Here is a 13,770-nt window from a genome sequence, read left to right on the forward strand (position 1 = left end):
GTGAAGACCCTCACTCTCATATGGAGACCTTTTGTGACTATTGTGATGCAATTTCTCAAACCGGTGTAACTCAAGACCAAATTCGATGGGTCTTATTTCCTTTTTCTCTAATTGGCACCGCGAAACAATGGTTGAAAGGCCTTGATAAGGCTACTCTCGGAATTGATTCTTGGAAGAAGTTGGCTCTAGCTTTCTACAAAAAATTCTATCCATCGGAAAAGACTAACATGCTAAGAGCTCAAATTACGGGTTTTAAGCAAAGGGATGAAGAATCTTTGTATGAAGCCTGGGAGCGGTTCAAAGGAATTTGCCGCTCATGTCCTCACCATGGACTTAGCGAGTGGTTCTTGGTACAACAATTTTGGAACGGTCTATATGAAGATTCAAGGAACATTCTCAACATGGGATCAAATGGAATGTTCACCGAAGTTGATGACAATCAAACTTGGAACAAAATTGAGGAAATGGCGGTCCATAACTCACAATATAGTAGACCTCACAAGGCTACTAGAGGAGGAAAGCATGAAGTGGACTCCGTTACTCAATTGGGTGCTCAACTTAGTGCTCACATTGATACCATCAATTTGAAGTTTGAAAAAGCTATGACTAGACTTGAAGAAGCCTCAAAATCACCAAAGCATCATGTTAATGCCATGACGACATCTTCATCAATCCCAAGTGGGATATGTGAGAATTGTGGAACTTTGGGACATGACCAAAGTGAATGTAGGGGAATAAATGAACAAGTGAATGCTTTCCAAGTATACAAGAGTGGTACCCCTTATTCTAACTATTACAATGAAAACACCAAATTCCATCCAAATCTCTCATACAAAAGCCAAAATGTTCAAAACCCTCAAACAACATACACCCCACCTCCCATGAGAAACCAAAATCAAAGACCCTTTTACAACCAAAACCAAGGTTACCAAAATCAATCTCCATACAATCAACAAAATGACCAAAGTTTTGATGTTCAAAAAGCGGTACTTCAAATGCAAAAGAATCAACAAGAGTTTTTCACTCAAATGCAAAAAGATAGTCAAGCAAAGGAAACCACCATCAACAACATCCTAGCTCACACCAAAATGTTGGAAACCCAATTGACTCAACTAGCATCTTCAAGCTCACAAAGACAAAATGGGCAATTACCACCTCAAAGTAACCCCCCAAGACATGAAACGGTTAGTGCCATTCACTTGAGAAGTGGTACAAGGTATGAAGCACCGAAGAAGCAAGTTGACGACGAAGTTGTGGAAGCTAGTGATAAGGAAGAAGTTGTGCAAAACTCCAAGGATGGAGAACCATTAAAAGAAGAAATTTCAAAGAAAAATGAAGACAAGGTCAAGGAGAAGGATCCCATTGTGATTAGACTTCCTTTTCCAAGTCGTCAAGCCAAGCCCAAATTTGATGACCAACTTGGAAAGTTTATGGAAATTGTGAAGAATTTGGAAGTCTCAATTCCTTTCACGGAATTAATCAATCACGTGCCGACCTATGCGAAATACATGAAAGACATCCTCACAAAGAAGAAATCGATCCGGAAGCTTGAGACTATCGCCTTCACTAAGGTGAGTAGTGCAATACTTCAAGGGAGTTCACCTCCAAAACTCAAGGATCCGGGAAGCTTCTCAATACCGTGTACCATTGGCGACACCACGATCAACAAAGCCTTATGTGATCTAGGGGCTAGTGTGAGTGTTATGCCGTACTCGGTGAGTAAAAGGTTGGGGATGGGAGAGCTTAAATGCACCAATATCACACTCCAAATGGCCGATAGATCGACAAAGACACCATTAGGGATATAGGAAGATGTTCCCGTACGAATTGGGAAATTTTTCATCCCGGTGGACTTTGTCATTGTTGATATGGAAGAAGATTCCAACATTCCAATCATTCTAGGAAGACCTTTCTTACACACCGCGGGTGCGGTGATTGATGTAAAACATGGAGAGCTCACTCTAGAAGTGGGAGATGAGAGCATAACTTTCAATCTTGACAAGATCATGAGAGCTCCCCGTTTACACAAACCATGTTTTATGATTGATCATTATAGCCGGAAGGATGATAGGAAGAAGTCGGAACTCCAATGGAAGAAGAAAATTTAAGAAGCTCCATTCAAAGAGCAAGTGAATTGTAACAAAGAGAGCTTGAAAAGCTCACCAAAGTCAAGCAATGAAGAAGATGGCCTCATTGGCCAAGAAAAGAAAATGGGAGAGTTGTCTCTATCAACTCGAGAGATCTTTAGTGATCAAGTAGATAAAGTGTGTGGTCTTTGGGACGATGAATTTGAAGGGATTTTCAATCCCTACATTGGCAATGCTATCGATCAAGACCGGCAACAAGGGCAAAGATTTATTGAAGATCTTTATCACGACAATGAACAAGCTTTTGATTACTTCTTCAAGGTGTTGAGCAACATCAACAACACCTTGGACATGCCCCCTTGACATCTCACCAAGAATGAGAGTTTGGCGGAGTCCTCCCTAAACCACCACTTGTAAATATTTCTAACTCCCTAACTCGCATTTTAATTCTTGAATTGCATTTTTGTCATTTTTGGATTTTTGTGCCTTGATCAAGGTAATTATCATTTTTGAGAGAAGTGAGGGAGGGACTAATGATTTCAATTGATGTGTAGTGCTTTAGCTTAGTGTGGGGATAACAATTGCCTAGGCTATTCATGCCTTAGTAGTGCCCCCGCAATGAAGAACACGAGATTTTGAAGAATAAAAAATGACAAGGGATATGCAAGTACACGGATGGAACTGAATCCGGGTAAAAGGGGTCGAATCCGAGCGGTTTCAAGAGAATCCGCGCGTCTTCAGGCAACCCGGGCGTCTTGGTCCAAATCCGCCCGTCCTTCATGAGCTGAATTTTTGAAATTTTGGGACTGTTAGCAAATCCGGGCGTCCTGCAATACAATCCGCCCGTCCTCAAGAAGACGCACGTCCTGCTAGAGAAGACGCCCGTCTTTTTAGCTGAGAAAAACAAGAAAAATCCCTGGAAAGGAATCCGCCCGTTTTCAGCAGAAGACGCCCGTCCCGCAGTTACAAATCCGAGCGTCTTTGTTGGAAGCCGCCCGTCTTCCCCTGCATTTCAAATATTTCGGATCTTTTATAAACCCCCTCCCACATTTATTTCTTCATTCCTTCATTCAAAACACTACCCATAAACCCCAAAACTCAAAACCCTCATCCTCTCCATTACAAAAACAAGATTTCCTCAACCACATTCATCAAAATCAAATCAAATCATCCTTTTAACAAAAATTAATTACTCCTCTTTCAACAAAAAATCAAACCAAGCACCAAAATCTTCAACCTTTGAGTCGATTTTTGAATTTATAAAGGCAAAGCCTTTCATCTTTAATCGATTTGGGTACACTTGAAAATTGAAGATTTTTACTCCTTTCTTGGTTCAAGCATCAATGGCAAGGACAAAAGGAGCAACAAAGGCACCAAAGGCAAAGGCACTCTCAACAAGACAAAAGAGTCTTCAAGCAAAGAAAGCCTCATTGGCTATGGTGTTAGCTAGCTCAAACTTGGAAGTGCAACAAGAACAACCTCCCTTGGAAGCAACAACATCTACTACTCCGGAAATTGCTCAACTTTCGAACTATCCGGAGGTAATTTTCATTTCCAAATCCCATAGGGACACTTTTGCCAAGTATGCTAGAAAATCATTTCTATCCACCAAGTTTATTTGTGAATATGCCTTAGATAAGTTGGGTGTCCTTGAGCAAACTAGAGCCTTCTTTAAAACCATGGGGTTGAAAAAATTGTTTACAACAAAAGAATTGACATACCCCTCCCTTACTTTAGAATTCTTGAGTTCTTTGAAAGTTAACAAGGTTGAGACTATGGAAAGCATCGAGTTCCGCCTAGCTAATGTTAGTAGGCGCATCTCCTTTGAGGAAATGAGTAAAGCTTTGGGTCTTAGTGATTCACCGAGTTATTTCAAGAATGTTGGCAAATATGACCCCGGCCCTCTTTGGGAGGCGATTTCCGGAAGGAAATTTGAGAACTACCATGCTAGTCGCGCTCTATTAGTCCACCATCCGGGCACTAGAGTGTGGCACAAGGTCATAGGGAACACCATCATTGCAAGAAAAGACACCAACCACTTTACCAAACTCGATTTTGTTCTTCTTGAGTCGGCCTTAAACATTGGAAGGGAATTCACCAAGCCTTTCAACTCTCTAAGGCTTTTGGTGGATAGATGGCTAAATGTTGATTGTGGGAAGCAAGGCACTACCGTTATTGTGAATGGAGGTCTAGTCACTCTTTTGGCTAAATACTTTGATCTGAACTTCAACAAGGATAGCAAGTATGTGGCGAAAAAGGGTGGTCATCTCATTGATATTGATACTATGATAAACAAATACAAGTGGGTCTCTCATAACCCTCTTGACACCAAGTATAGATGGCTCACTAGTGAGGCTAGATCTTTTACTTTGTCTTCGAAGATTTGTCGTTTAAGTGTCCACCGGACCAACTATCTCCTTCCCCTCTCAAAAGAGGCCGAATACATTATCCGACAACAAAAGGGTGAAATTGAAATGCCCTCCTCTTCCATTGTCACACCACCCTATCCTTTCAAGTACCAAGAGTTCAAACCCGAAGGTGTTGAAGCAAACAAAGATTATATGACTCTTCTTATGCAAGAGATGCACAAGCAAGCTTTCAAGGATCGGGAAGATGCTTACTTAGCCCAATATCCACTCCTCCTTAATTTAGCTAGGTAAGGACTACTTGATCCTTCATGTCCTTTCCCTAGTTGGGCGGATAAGGAAGTCTTCTTTCCGAGTGCATCTAGGGGTGAGATTCCGGGTGACGATGAGGTTGTCGGTGATGCGGTTGATGATAACATTGATGAAGAGGCTAGTGAAGAAGAGGATGATGAACAAAGCGAACAAGAAAGTGAAGAGGGAAGTGGTGATAAGTCCACTTCTATTGAGGAAGATGATGATAGTGATGATATGATGGAAGATTAGCAAGCTTTGGAGGCTCCTACCCTCTTGAGGTTTATCTACTTCTTTGCTTTATTTATTTATCTTGATCATGATTGGAGTAGTCCTAGCAACATAGAGGACTAACACCTCGGCCCCATTGAGGTGTTCTTATTTTATTGTTCCCACTTTTGAAAATCCAAAATGACAAATTTAGTTTCATGCATTGCATCGTGTGTGCATGAACTACACCCAACCTTAGGACATTAGCAATAATGTCTAACTTGGTTTGGGGAAGTACATGCATACACAACGGGAGGTAATCTAAATTATCCTCTCCGTCATAAACAAAAACCCATGCATCATGTAGTGTAGATTAGTGTAGCTTGCATTTAGTGTAGATTTCATGCATCATGCTTGCATGATTTCCCATCATTTTGGCCATTGAGGACAATGCCCATATTAGTGTGAGGATGGGGAATTCTAACTTAACTTTTATTCAAAAATCCAAAAAAATTGAAAATTTTCGAAAAAACCATAAAAATTTGAAAATTTGAAAAACCAAAAACAAGTTCATTTCCTTTGTAGTGTAGTCATGTATATATTGTATATATTGTGTTTGTTTTATCCCTTGTTCACATTGATCGACTACGCCACATCCGAGACATGAGGATATTGAAGACCGCATGGTATGATCTTTCCAATCTCCTTTTTCCTCTTTATGTTAATGACTATGTGGCTTTATTTTGATTGATGCGGTACAACAATGTGAACTTAGGACTTGCATTTAGTGTATATGCCATATTAGTCGGTAGAATCATTTGCATTAGGATGTTTATATGCTAGTTTCATCATGGCATGTAGTTGCATGTTAGAAAAATTTTGCGAAACCGTCTACTTGGGAAGCTTGACAAGTGTATATAGGCCCTAGTAGATACTTTTTCTTCTTAAGACTTTGCTTGTTAGAATACTTGTAAAACACCCTAAGATGTGTCATGCTAGTATCCTTTGACCCATGGATTAAGGTCTAGTCAAGAGTACCTTGTGGTGTGATAACTCCTTGGCTACCGTTTATTCCAAGGTGACCCTTGAAACCATGCATCTATCCATCATCCATGTTCTACCACATTTTTGTCATCAAAGGGAATGGGCACAAAAAAAGAAATCAATTTGATTTCAATGAAATGAAAAGTGAAAGAAAGTTTGCAAAAAAATGCATCAAATGAAAAGAGGAGCAAAAATAGAACTCCTAAAGCTTCAAATATACGCCACCCTCACTACATATGGGGTGACTTTGAAAATGTTCAAAAAGAAAAGAAAAGTTGAAAGTTGTCAAGTGTTGAAATGCCAAAAAATCAAAAAGAAATGGCAAAAGAAAGTGTTCTCAAATGTTATATGTCACATGAAATTGGGGGGAAAAACAACAACAAAGCAAACTCCCAAAGTGAAACTCAAATGTCTATTGATCCCTTTATCCATCGTATCCATTTTTGTGCATGGTAGAGAGGGGACGACCCTTCTTCTTGTCTAGGCAAGAGGGGGAATTCCGCGATCCTCCAGTGTTTCTAACACCATAGGGAGTCTACTCTTGACAAAATCATTTAACGATTGAGGACAAAGGTACCCTAGCTTGACACAACTTGGAGGTGATTTATTGGTATCCTTCTAGGCTTAGTAGTTTGAACAAATTGCATCTATGAAGGAGTGTGTACCCTTGAATTGCTTCCCTTGTAGATAATTTCCGCCACTTAGATGAGGAAAGTGGCTATTCTTTTGTAGATGCATCCATTATTTGATTTTGTGTGCTTAATGTTTGGATGTGTCGCCATTTTGGCAAGACCCACCTTGCCTTGCAAGAAGGCATCCTACCTCATGGTTGTCTTGTTGTGAATTGAAGGGGCAGAGTGAGACCCGCTAATTGTCTCATATCGGCTATGTTATTAGGTTAGTTTAAATAATGGTCCTAGTCTTTATCACCTCTTTACTCGGGACGAGCAAAGGTTCGGTTTGGAGATATTTGATGTGACCATAATTAGAGCATATTTAGTCCCCGAATTAGCCTTGTTCCCATGCTTTTTAGTGCATATTTGGCTCATTTATTGTCTTTAGTTCTTTGTTTTGCATATTCTTTGAGGTTTTGTGTCCTTGGTAGGAAAGGAGTGCAGACCTTGCATTTTCATGGCAAAATGAGGCTAAATTGATTGAATTCAATGACCAAGCATAAAGGAGAGACAAGATTAGAAGGCCTTTGTACATACTATAGTAGATGGGCAATGATGAGAAAAGATCCTTGCATCCCCGAGGAAATCCCCAAGGATTTTATGAAGAAAAGGGAAGAAAAGAAGAAGAAAGCACGCTGCGTGACAATCCGTGCGTCTTCCCAAGAAGACGCCTGTCCACCAAGCCCCAATCCGTGCGTCTTCCTTACAAGACGCCCGGGCAGCAGCATCCAGAAGACGCCCGTCTTCTCCCAAAGACGCCCGGGCAGAGACAGTAGAATCCGGCCGTCCCGAGCCTAAGACGCACGGATTCCAAGACAGCACAACTTCGTTTCTTCAAGCTTCAAGAAAGATGCCCATCCTTCAGAAAATACCGGCGTTTCCTTAAGTAGGGACTTAATCGTCATTTAAGCCCTTAGTTAACCCTAATTCCTACACCTAACCCCCACTATAAATACCTCATTAGTCTAATTGGAAGAGCATGTTCTTCTTAGCAATCTCTAGTGTAGTTAATATCAATCAAATCTCTCTTTAATTTTGTAATCAACAATTAATCAAGTTTTAATACAAGTTTTATTTCCTTAATCTCTCTTTTGTTCATCCTTTATTTTGGGTAATTGAAGATTATTTGGGTTATTATTGGGAGATTGACAACCTCTCAATCAAGCATCAAGTACTTCTTTTATTCTTTGCTTTATTATTGGAATAATTAGTAGGTATAATTCTCTTAATCACTTTTTAATTATTGTTAATTACTTTCATTTTTTCATCATGTTTCACTTTGTTGGTATGATTGACAACCTTGCTAGCATGATCAACATGATAATAAGTGATAGTCACCTAACTAGGGTTAATGGGTAATTAGGGGAAACCAACATGGGGAATGATTCATGCTTAAATTAATATGCTTTCATGGTTTATTTGTTTGCTTGTTTTGATCTCAACTCATGCACATGTTATGTTTGATGAAATGCGAGCCTATGAATCCTTGCATTTTTTACCCATCACCTATCTTTTCAATGAGACTTGTAAGACATAAACCAACTCGAGTGTCATTAGACCATGCATGTTGTTGAGTAGGGAAGACTAAGTCGACTTGTAGGTGTTGTACAATCTAATCGATTCGGCTCCGGGACCCAAACTTTCCTAGGATTGTAAGATATAACCCAACTCAATCCATCACAACAATAATTGCTTGCTTATATTTTGAGAACATTTTTGTATGATCAATTCCCATGAATCCCCTATGACCCCATGACACCCTAGTGATTTTTAACAATTGTTTACACCCTTTTTAATTCATCTTGCTTGTTTATTTTCATTGCTATTTAGTTTAGTGATCTTCTACATCAACCCAAATTGTGACACCCCTAAGACACCACTAGTTGCAATAGAAATCTCATCTCAATTCCCGTCCCTTGGGATCCGACCTTTACTTGCCTCTTTACTAATTGTAGAGTTATTTGTGAAGCTATAAATTGTGTTTTGGTCTAGGTGCTCCTAACGACAAGTTATCGAAAAGACATAGTCCGACCACAGTCCTAACCCACTTAGGAGGTCACCTTGACTTGCAACCTCACCTATTTTGGAACCTGTTAGAAGGTTAGAGAAACTACCAACTTGGAGAAAACTGAGTGAAATTTATGAGAGGGAAAATGAGGGGAGTAATGGTGATGTTGTGTTTCTATCATTATAAGCAAAAGGGTAAACAAGTGGTGTCTGACTTTGAGAATGAAGTTGATAAAGAGTTTGATGAGGACTTTGATGATGGTAATGGATTTGATGATGGTTATTGGACTGAGGATAGTCAGCTAAGTGAACCTGATATTGGCAATAATGAAGTTGGTGGTGATTTTGTGGAGGATGAAGAGTTGTTCACTAATATAATTGATGAATCACTGATTGATACAGTGAACAAGAATCTTAATCAATCATGTGCAAAAACTAGGGAGACAAGAAACAGAGTTAGGAGTAACATTCTTAATGTTGATGATTTGAATGTTCATGTAGAAGAGGACACTAATTTAGCTTCTGATGATGACAATAGTGTGGGTGGTTCAGATCAATAGGTTGACCCTTATGACACATTTAACCCTGATATAGACTTTGGCAAACCCATAGTGCTTAGGGTTGGGTTAAAATTTCCATCAGTGTATGAGTTTAGGAAGGCCATAAGGCAGCATGCCATTGAGAATGGGTACGAACCTTACTTTTCTCACAATGAGAGTGGAAGGGCGACTATGTATTGTAAACACATATATAAATGCTCTTGGAATGCTAAGAGGTCAAGGTTGCCTAGGTGTACCTGTGGTTCTAAAAGAAAATGTTTATTTAGGTTGCATGCCACCAAAATGGAGGATGGTGACATGACTTTTCAGATTAAGACTATGAACTTGGAGCATATCTGTGTTTATACAACCCAAAACAGAATGGTCACTGCTGAATTTTTGGCAGATAAATACTTGGAAGTTTGGAGGTCTGACCCACATTGGAGATTGAAGGCTACTCAAGATAAGGTCAAATTAGACCTAGGTGTTGATGTTAGGTATCATAAGTGCTGGGTAGCAAGAGCTAGGGCAAAAATGATAATATGGGGTAACTCTGATGAGCAGTACAATAGAGTATGGGATTATGCTAAAACCATTATTAAATACAACCCAGGTTCAAGTTCATATGTAATGGTTGATAGGGTTGACAGACCACCTCCGGTGTTTCAGAGGATGTATATTTGTCTTGCTGCTTGTAAGGAAGGGTTTAAAAGTGGGTGTAGGCCTCTTATTGGGGTGGATGGCTGTCATTTAAAAGGAATGTACCCTGGGATGTGTTTGGCGACAGTGGCTATGGATGGGAATAACAACCTTTTCCCTGTTGCATGGGCTGTTGTGGAGGTGGAGAATGCTGACTCTTGGAAGTGGTTTCTTGATTTATTGGTGAAAGACATAGGCTTTGATGAGGGTGAAGGTCTTACAATGATGTCTGATAGGCAAAAGGTAACATTCTTTTCTTTCTTATCCTAAAATTTTATTTTTGCTTGGCCATTATTTATCAAATACTAATCAATTAGTATTAAATGATGCCAAGGACTTATTGATGCAATGAATGTTATTGTCCCTAAAGCTGAGATTAGATAATGTGTTAGGCACATTTGAGCCAATTTCAAGCTACAATTCGGTGGCCAAGCATTCAAAGATAGCTTTTGGCAAGCAGCATGGGCCACAACAGAGGTAAGGAAATGATATTGAATGTTGTCTGCTATTTAACCATTTTAGAAACTTTATGTTATTGGTCCTTCCATTGCATCTATAGCTACTGAAAATATTCACTGAAAATATTCAATGCTATAGGTTGAGTATTTGGCAGCTCTTGAGGGCATCAAATTTCTTAGTCAGCCTGCCTATGAGCATGTCAAGGCCATTCCACCCAAGCATTGGAGCCGACATGCTTTCATAACCACTTGTAAGAGTAGCATGATTACCAACAACCTCTGTGAACCCTTCAATGCTGTGTTGAAGGATGCAAGAGACAAGCCAATTCTGACTCAAATGGAGTGGATGAGAAGATATATAATGAAGAGACACTATGAAAAAAGGGAACGGGCTAACAAGTATGAGAAGCCCTTTATGCCATATATTGACAAATGCTTTAAGAGGCTTATAGCTGAGAGGAGGTATTGTAAAATCTATTCATCCAGAAACACCAATTTTGAGGTTGACTACAAGGGTGGTTCATTCACAGTCAAATTGATAAATCAAGTGTGTAATTGCAAACACTGGGAGTTGAGTGGAATCCCTTGCGTTCATGCAATGGCTTGTATACTTGAACAAAGACACATTCCTGAAGATTATGTTGACCAAGCCTATTCAAAGGACAAGTATTTATTGGCCTACACACCTGCAATAGACCATATGCCTGGGGTAGCACACTGGGAGAAATTTGACCAAGAGGAGCCTCTCCCACCACTGATGAGAAGAATGCCGGGCAGACCATCAAAGAAAAAAAAGGAGAAAAGAACCTGGTGAAAGGTCACAAGTAAAAAGGGTCAAGAAGTCCAACAAGTGTGGTAGGTGAGGTACACTAGGACATAACATCAAGGGATGTAAGAATGTCGTGTCTGACCCCATCATAAGAAGCAAAGGTGGTAGACCTCCTAGTAACTCAGAATGGGTGAAGGCTGCAAGAAACAAAAGGGAACAGAGGAGGGCAACCAAGGCTCAACACCAAGCATTTCTAAGTCAAATGAGTGGCAGCCAACCAACAGTGGAGTCAGAAACTCAACTATGAATGTAATAGGACTTGTTTTATTAGGTGGTGTGATTTGTAATAGCACATTTGTCAGTGTAATTTCAGCACTTTTATGTAGTAATTTGTTATTAGACATGGTTGGTGGTAATAGTACATTTGCCAGTACAATTTGAGCATTGCAGCACTTGGTAAAATTTTAGTGTTGTGGTGGAAGCTGTGAACTTTAATGCTTTTGGTGCTATGAGTTAAAGCATTCGGTGTTTTTAATGGCCCTTCCCCTGTCAAATGAGTGGCAGCATAAGAATCAACTAATCACCAAGTGAGTGAACTCTTTATTGCTGTGAGGCTCAATGTATGACTAAAAAATGTCACCAAGTCTACCAACAATATATAGGGTCCTCCCTCTGTCAAGCCTTAGTACTGAGGCAGCAAACAACTTCTAATTATCACATCAATTTGAGAAGGTGCACACATCTATACTAACATAAATGTGCAAATGAAATTGTTGTCATTCATTCAAAGTGCATTACACAAAAGTTACATTACATTCTCAATTTGATAATTGCAATACCCAACTAATCTACTGCAAATTTCTTTGCTACCTTACTAACCTAACTAACCTAGCTTACTAATAACCTAGCTTACTAATACACACAAGAATACATCCACATACAATTGCAATACATAGAATCATCAAACCCTTTGCTTGTTTCTCATTTCTCTTAACCAAATCTATGTAAGCTTTGTCCATATTCTTCTTGGATGCTAATATCTCCATGATTACGTCCTTCTCCCATTACTTTTCTGCTTCATCAATCCACTTGAAATGTCCGCAACCGCGCAAATCGGAATTTGCCTTGTAAAATTTGCATCCCTCAAACCTCCTCCCATAATTTCTTTGTGTATAAGATGTACAAATAGCAGCGGGGACTCCACACTTGCATTTTCCAACACTATAATTTTCTCCCTTAATGCCATACGCCATTTACAATCATCTGAAATCATAACTACAGAAATCAACCGGAGTTTCGAATAATAAAGAGATGAACAAGATAAATCATAAATGATAACTTAAATTAATTAAAGGAACCCTAAAAATCAACTAGATTAAATAGTCATCCAGTTTCTAGCATTGTAAACCCTAGAATAAATAGAAATTCCGAAATTACTGGATTTAAAATGCAATTGAAGAATCAAGCAAATGAAATTGAAATTAGGTATTAAATTGGGGAAAACGCAGAAGAAAGTTCAGTTGTAAATGAGTTAAATACCTGTGATAAAGAGATGGATGAACAATTGATTTGAGCGTTGGGTTTGTCGATTTGATTTGGGTGAGGGAGTAAATGAATGTTGTGTTAGTTTGAGGGAGGGGGATTTAATATATAAGGTAGGAGTAGTTTAGGTATATTGTAAATGTTTAAGACGGAATGTCGTATATAGATCGGGTTTTATAAAATTCGTTAGCGTAATCGACATTTGGTGGTAATTTCTGGGATTAAGTGATATTTAAGGTGGTAATTAGTAAAAACGGACATAAATGGGGGTTATTTGTAAAATTTGGAACATAAAAGGGGGTTATTTACAAAATTCACTAATATTAATCATATTTAGATTTACACAATGGTTTTTTTTTTGAGAGAAAAGAACAATTCATTAATAGAACGCCATACGACACTTACAAAGAATAAGTATAATCGAAAACAAATCTAATGGAAAACAAAGAAAAATATTTTTCTTATAAACTAGGGATCTCAAAACAGCATCTGACATTTCGGCTCGTCCTATTATCGCTATCTTCATGTAGTTTTTGAGGGATCCTTCGTTTGACTTATGAGATAAAATTTACATCTGACTGGTTCCAAAGGTCGTTGACAAATCATCTTTACCCTTTGAAAGAACACGCTGCAAACCACCAACGAACTACTCTTGACTATATTACTGATGAAACTAAACCTACGAATAAATGGAAAACCCCCGAAATAAGGGACGGAAAAACGACTCTCACCAAAAGGGAGACTTTTATTGAATAGAAGATAGATATGCATAGATTAAAATTTGAAACAATTTTGGGGCTTAGCATCGATGGATTGATAATAGATGGAAACCTCTGTCTAATTTGATGGAGCTAGAGTAGAGCTGATCAAAAGCGGGCTTAGGCCGGATACGGGCCGGGCCCAGGTGCTAAAAAAGTGTCCGACGGGCCTTATTTTATAGCCCAAGCTCGCTAAGCGGGTCAGTTTCCACTGTCCGTACCCGCCCACTTTAAAAGAGCGGGCCGGCCCGCGGGCATAACTAAAATCAAATACAAAAATTATTGTTTTTATTAAAACACGAGTTTGTTATCGCTACATCCCACTA

At 39.2% G+C, this 13,770-nt stretch overlaps 1 protein-coding gene and 1 non-coding gene across 2 annotated transcripts; one reads left to right on the forward strand and one right to left on the reverse strand.

Moving 5' to 3' along the window:
- Positions 1 to 227: 227 nt before the first annotated feature.
- On the reverse strand, positions 228 to 334 carry LOC141618201 (small nucleolar RNA R71). Its single transcript, XR_012531329.1, has one exon. It is a non-coding gene; the product is annotated as a small nucleolar RNA R71 (small nucleolar RNA).
- A 9,187-nt stretch (positions 335 to 9,521) lies between these two features.
- Positions 9,522 to 11,189, forward strand: LOC141588047 (uncharacterized). The gene is made up of 2 exons (XM_074409506.1): positions 9,522 to 10,160; positions 10,515 to 11,189. The coding sequence occupies exons 1-2, from the start codon at positions 9,522 to 9,524 to the stop codon at positions 11,187 to 11,189; spliced, it is 1,314 nt and encodes a 437-aa protein (XP_074265607.1).
- Positions 11,190 to 13,770: the final 2,581 nt, after the last annotated feature.

Source organism: Silene latifolia, chromosome 1 (assembly GCF_048544455.1).
Source record: "Silene latifolia isolate original U9 population chromosome 1, ASM4854445v1, whole genome shotgun sequence".
Classification (NCBI taxonomy): Eukaryota; Viridiplantae; Streptophyta; class Magnoliopsida; order Caryophyllales; family Caryophyllaceae; genus Silene; species Silene latifolia.

What these genes read in the sequence shown, in the direction of transcription:
- LOC141588047 (XM_074409506.1), top strand. Translation starts at nt 9,522, where the DNA reads ATGGAGGATGGTGACATGACTTTTCAGATTAAGACTATGAACTTGGAG. An exon ending in TGATGTCTGATAGGCAAAAG is followed by an intron (nt 10,161 to 10,514) that starts GTAACATTCTTT and finishes TCAATGCTATAG; the next exon opens with GTTGAGTATTTGGCAGCTCT.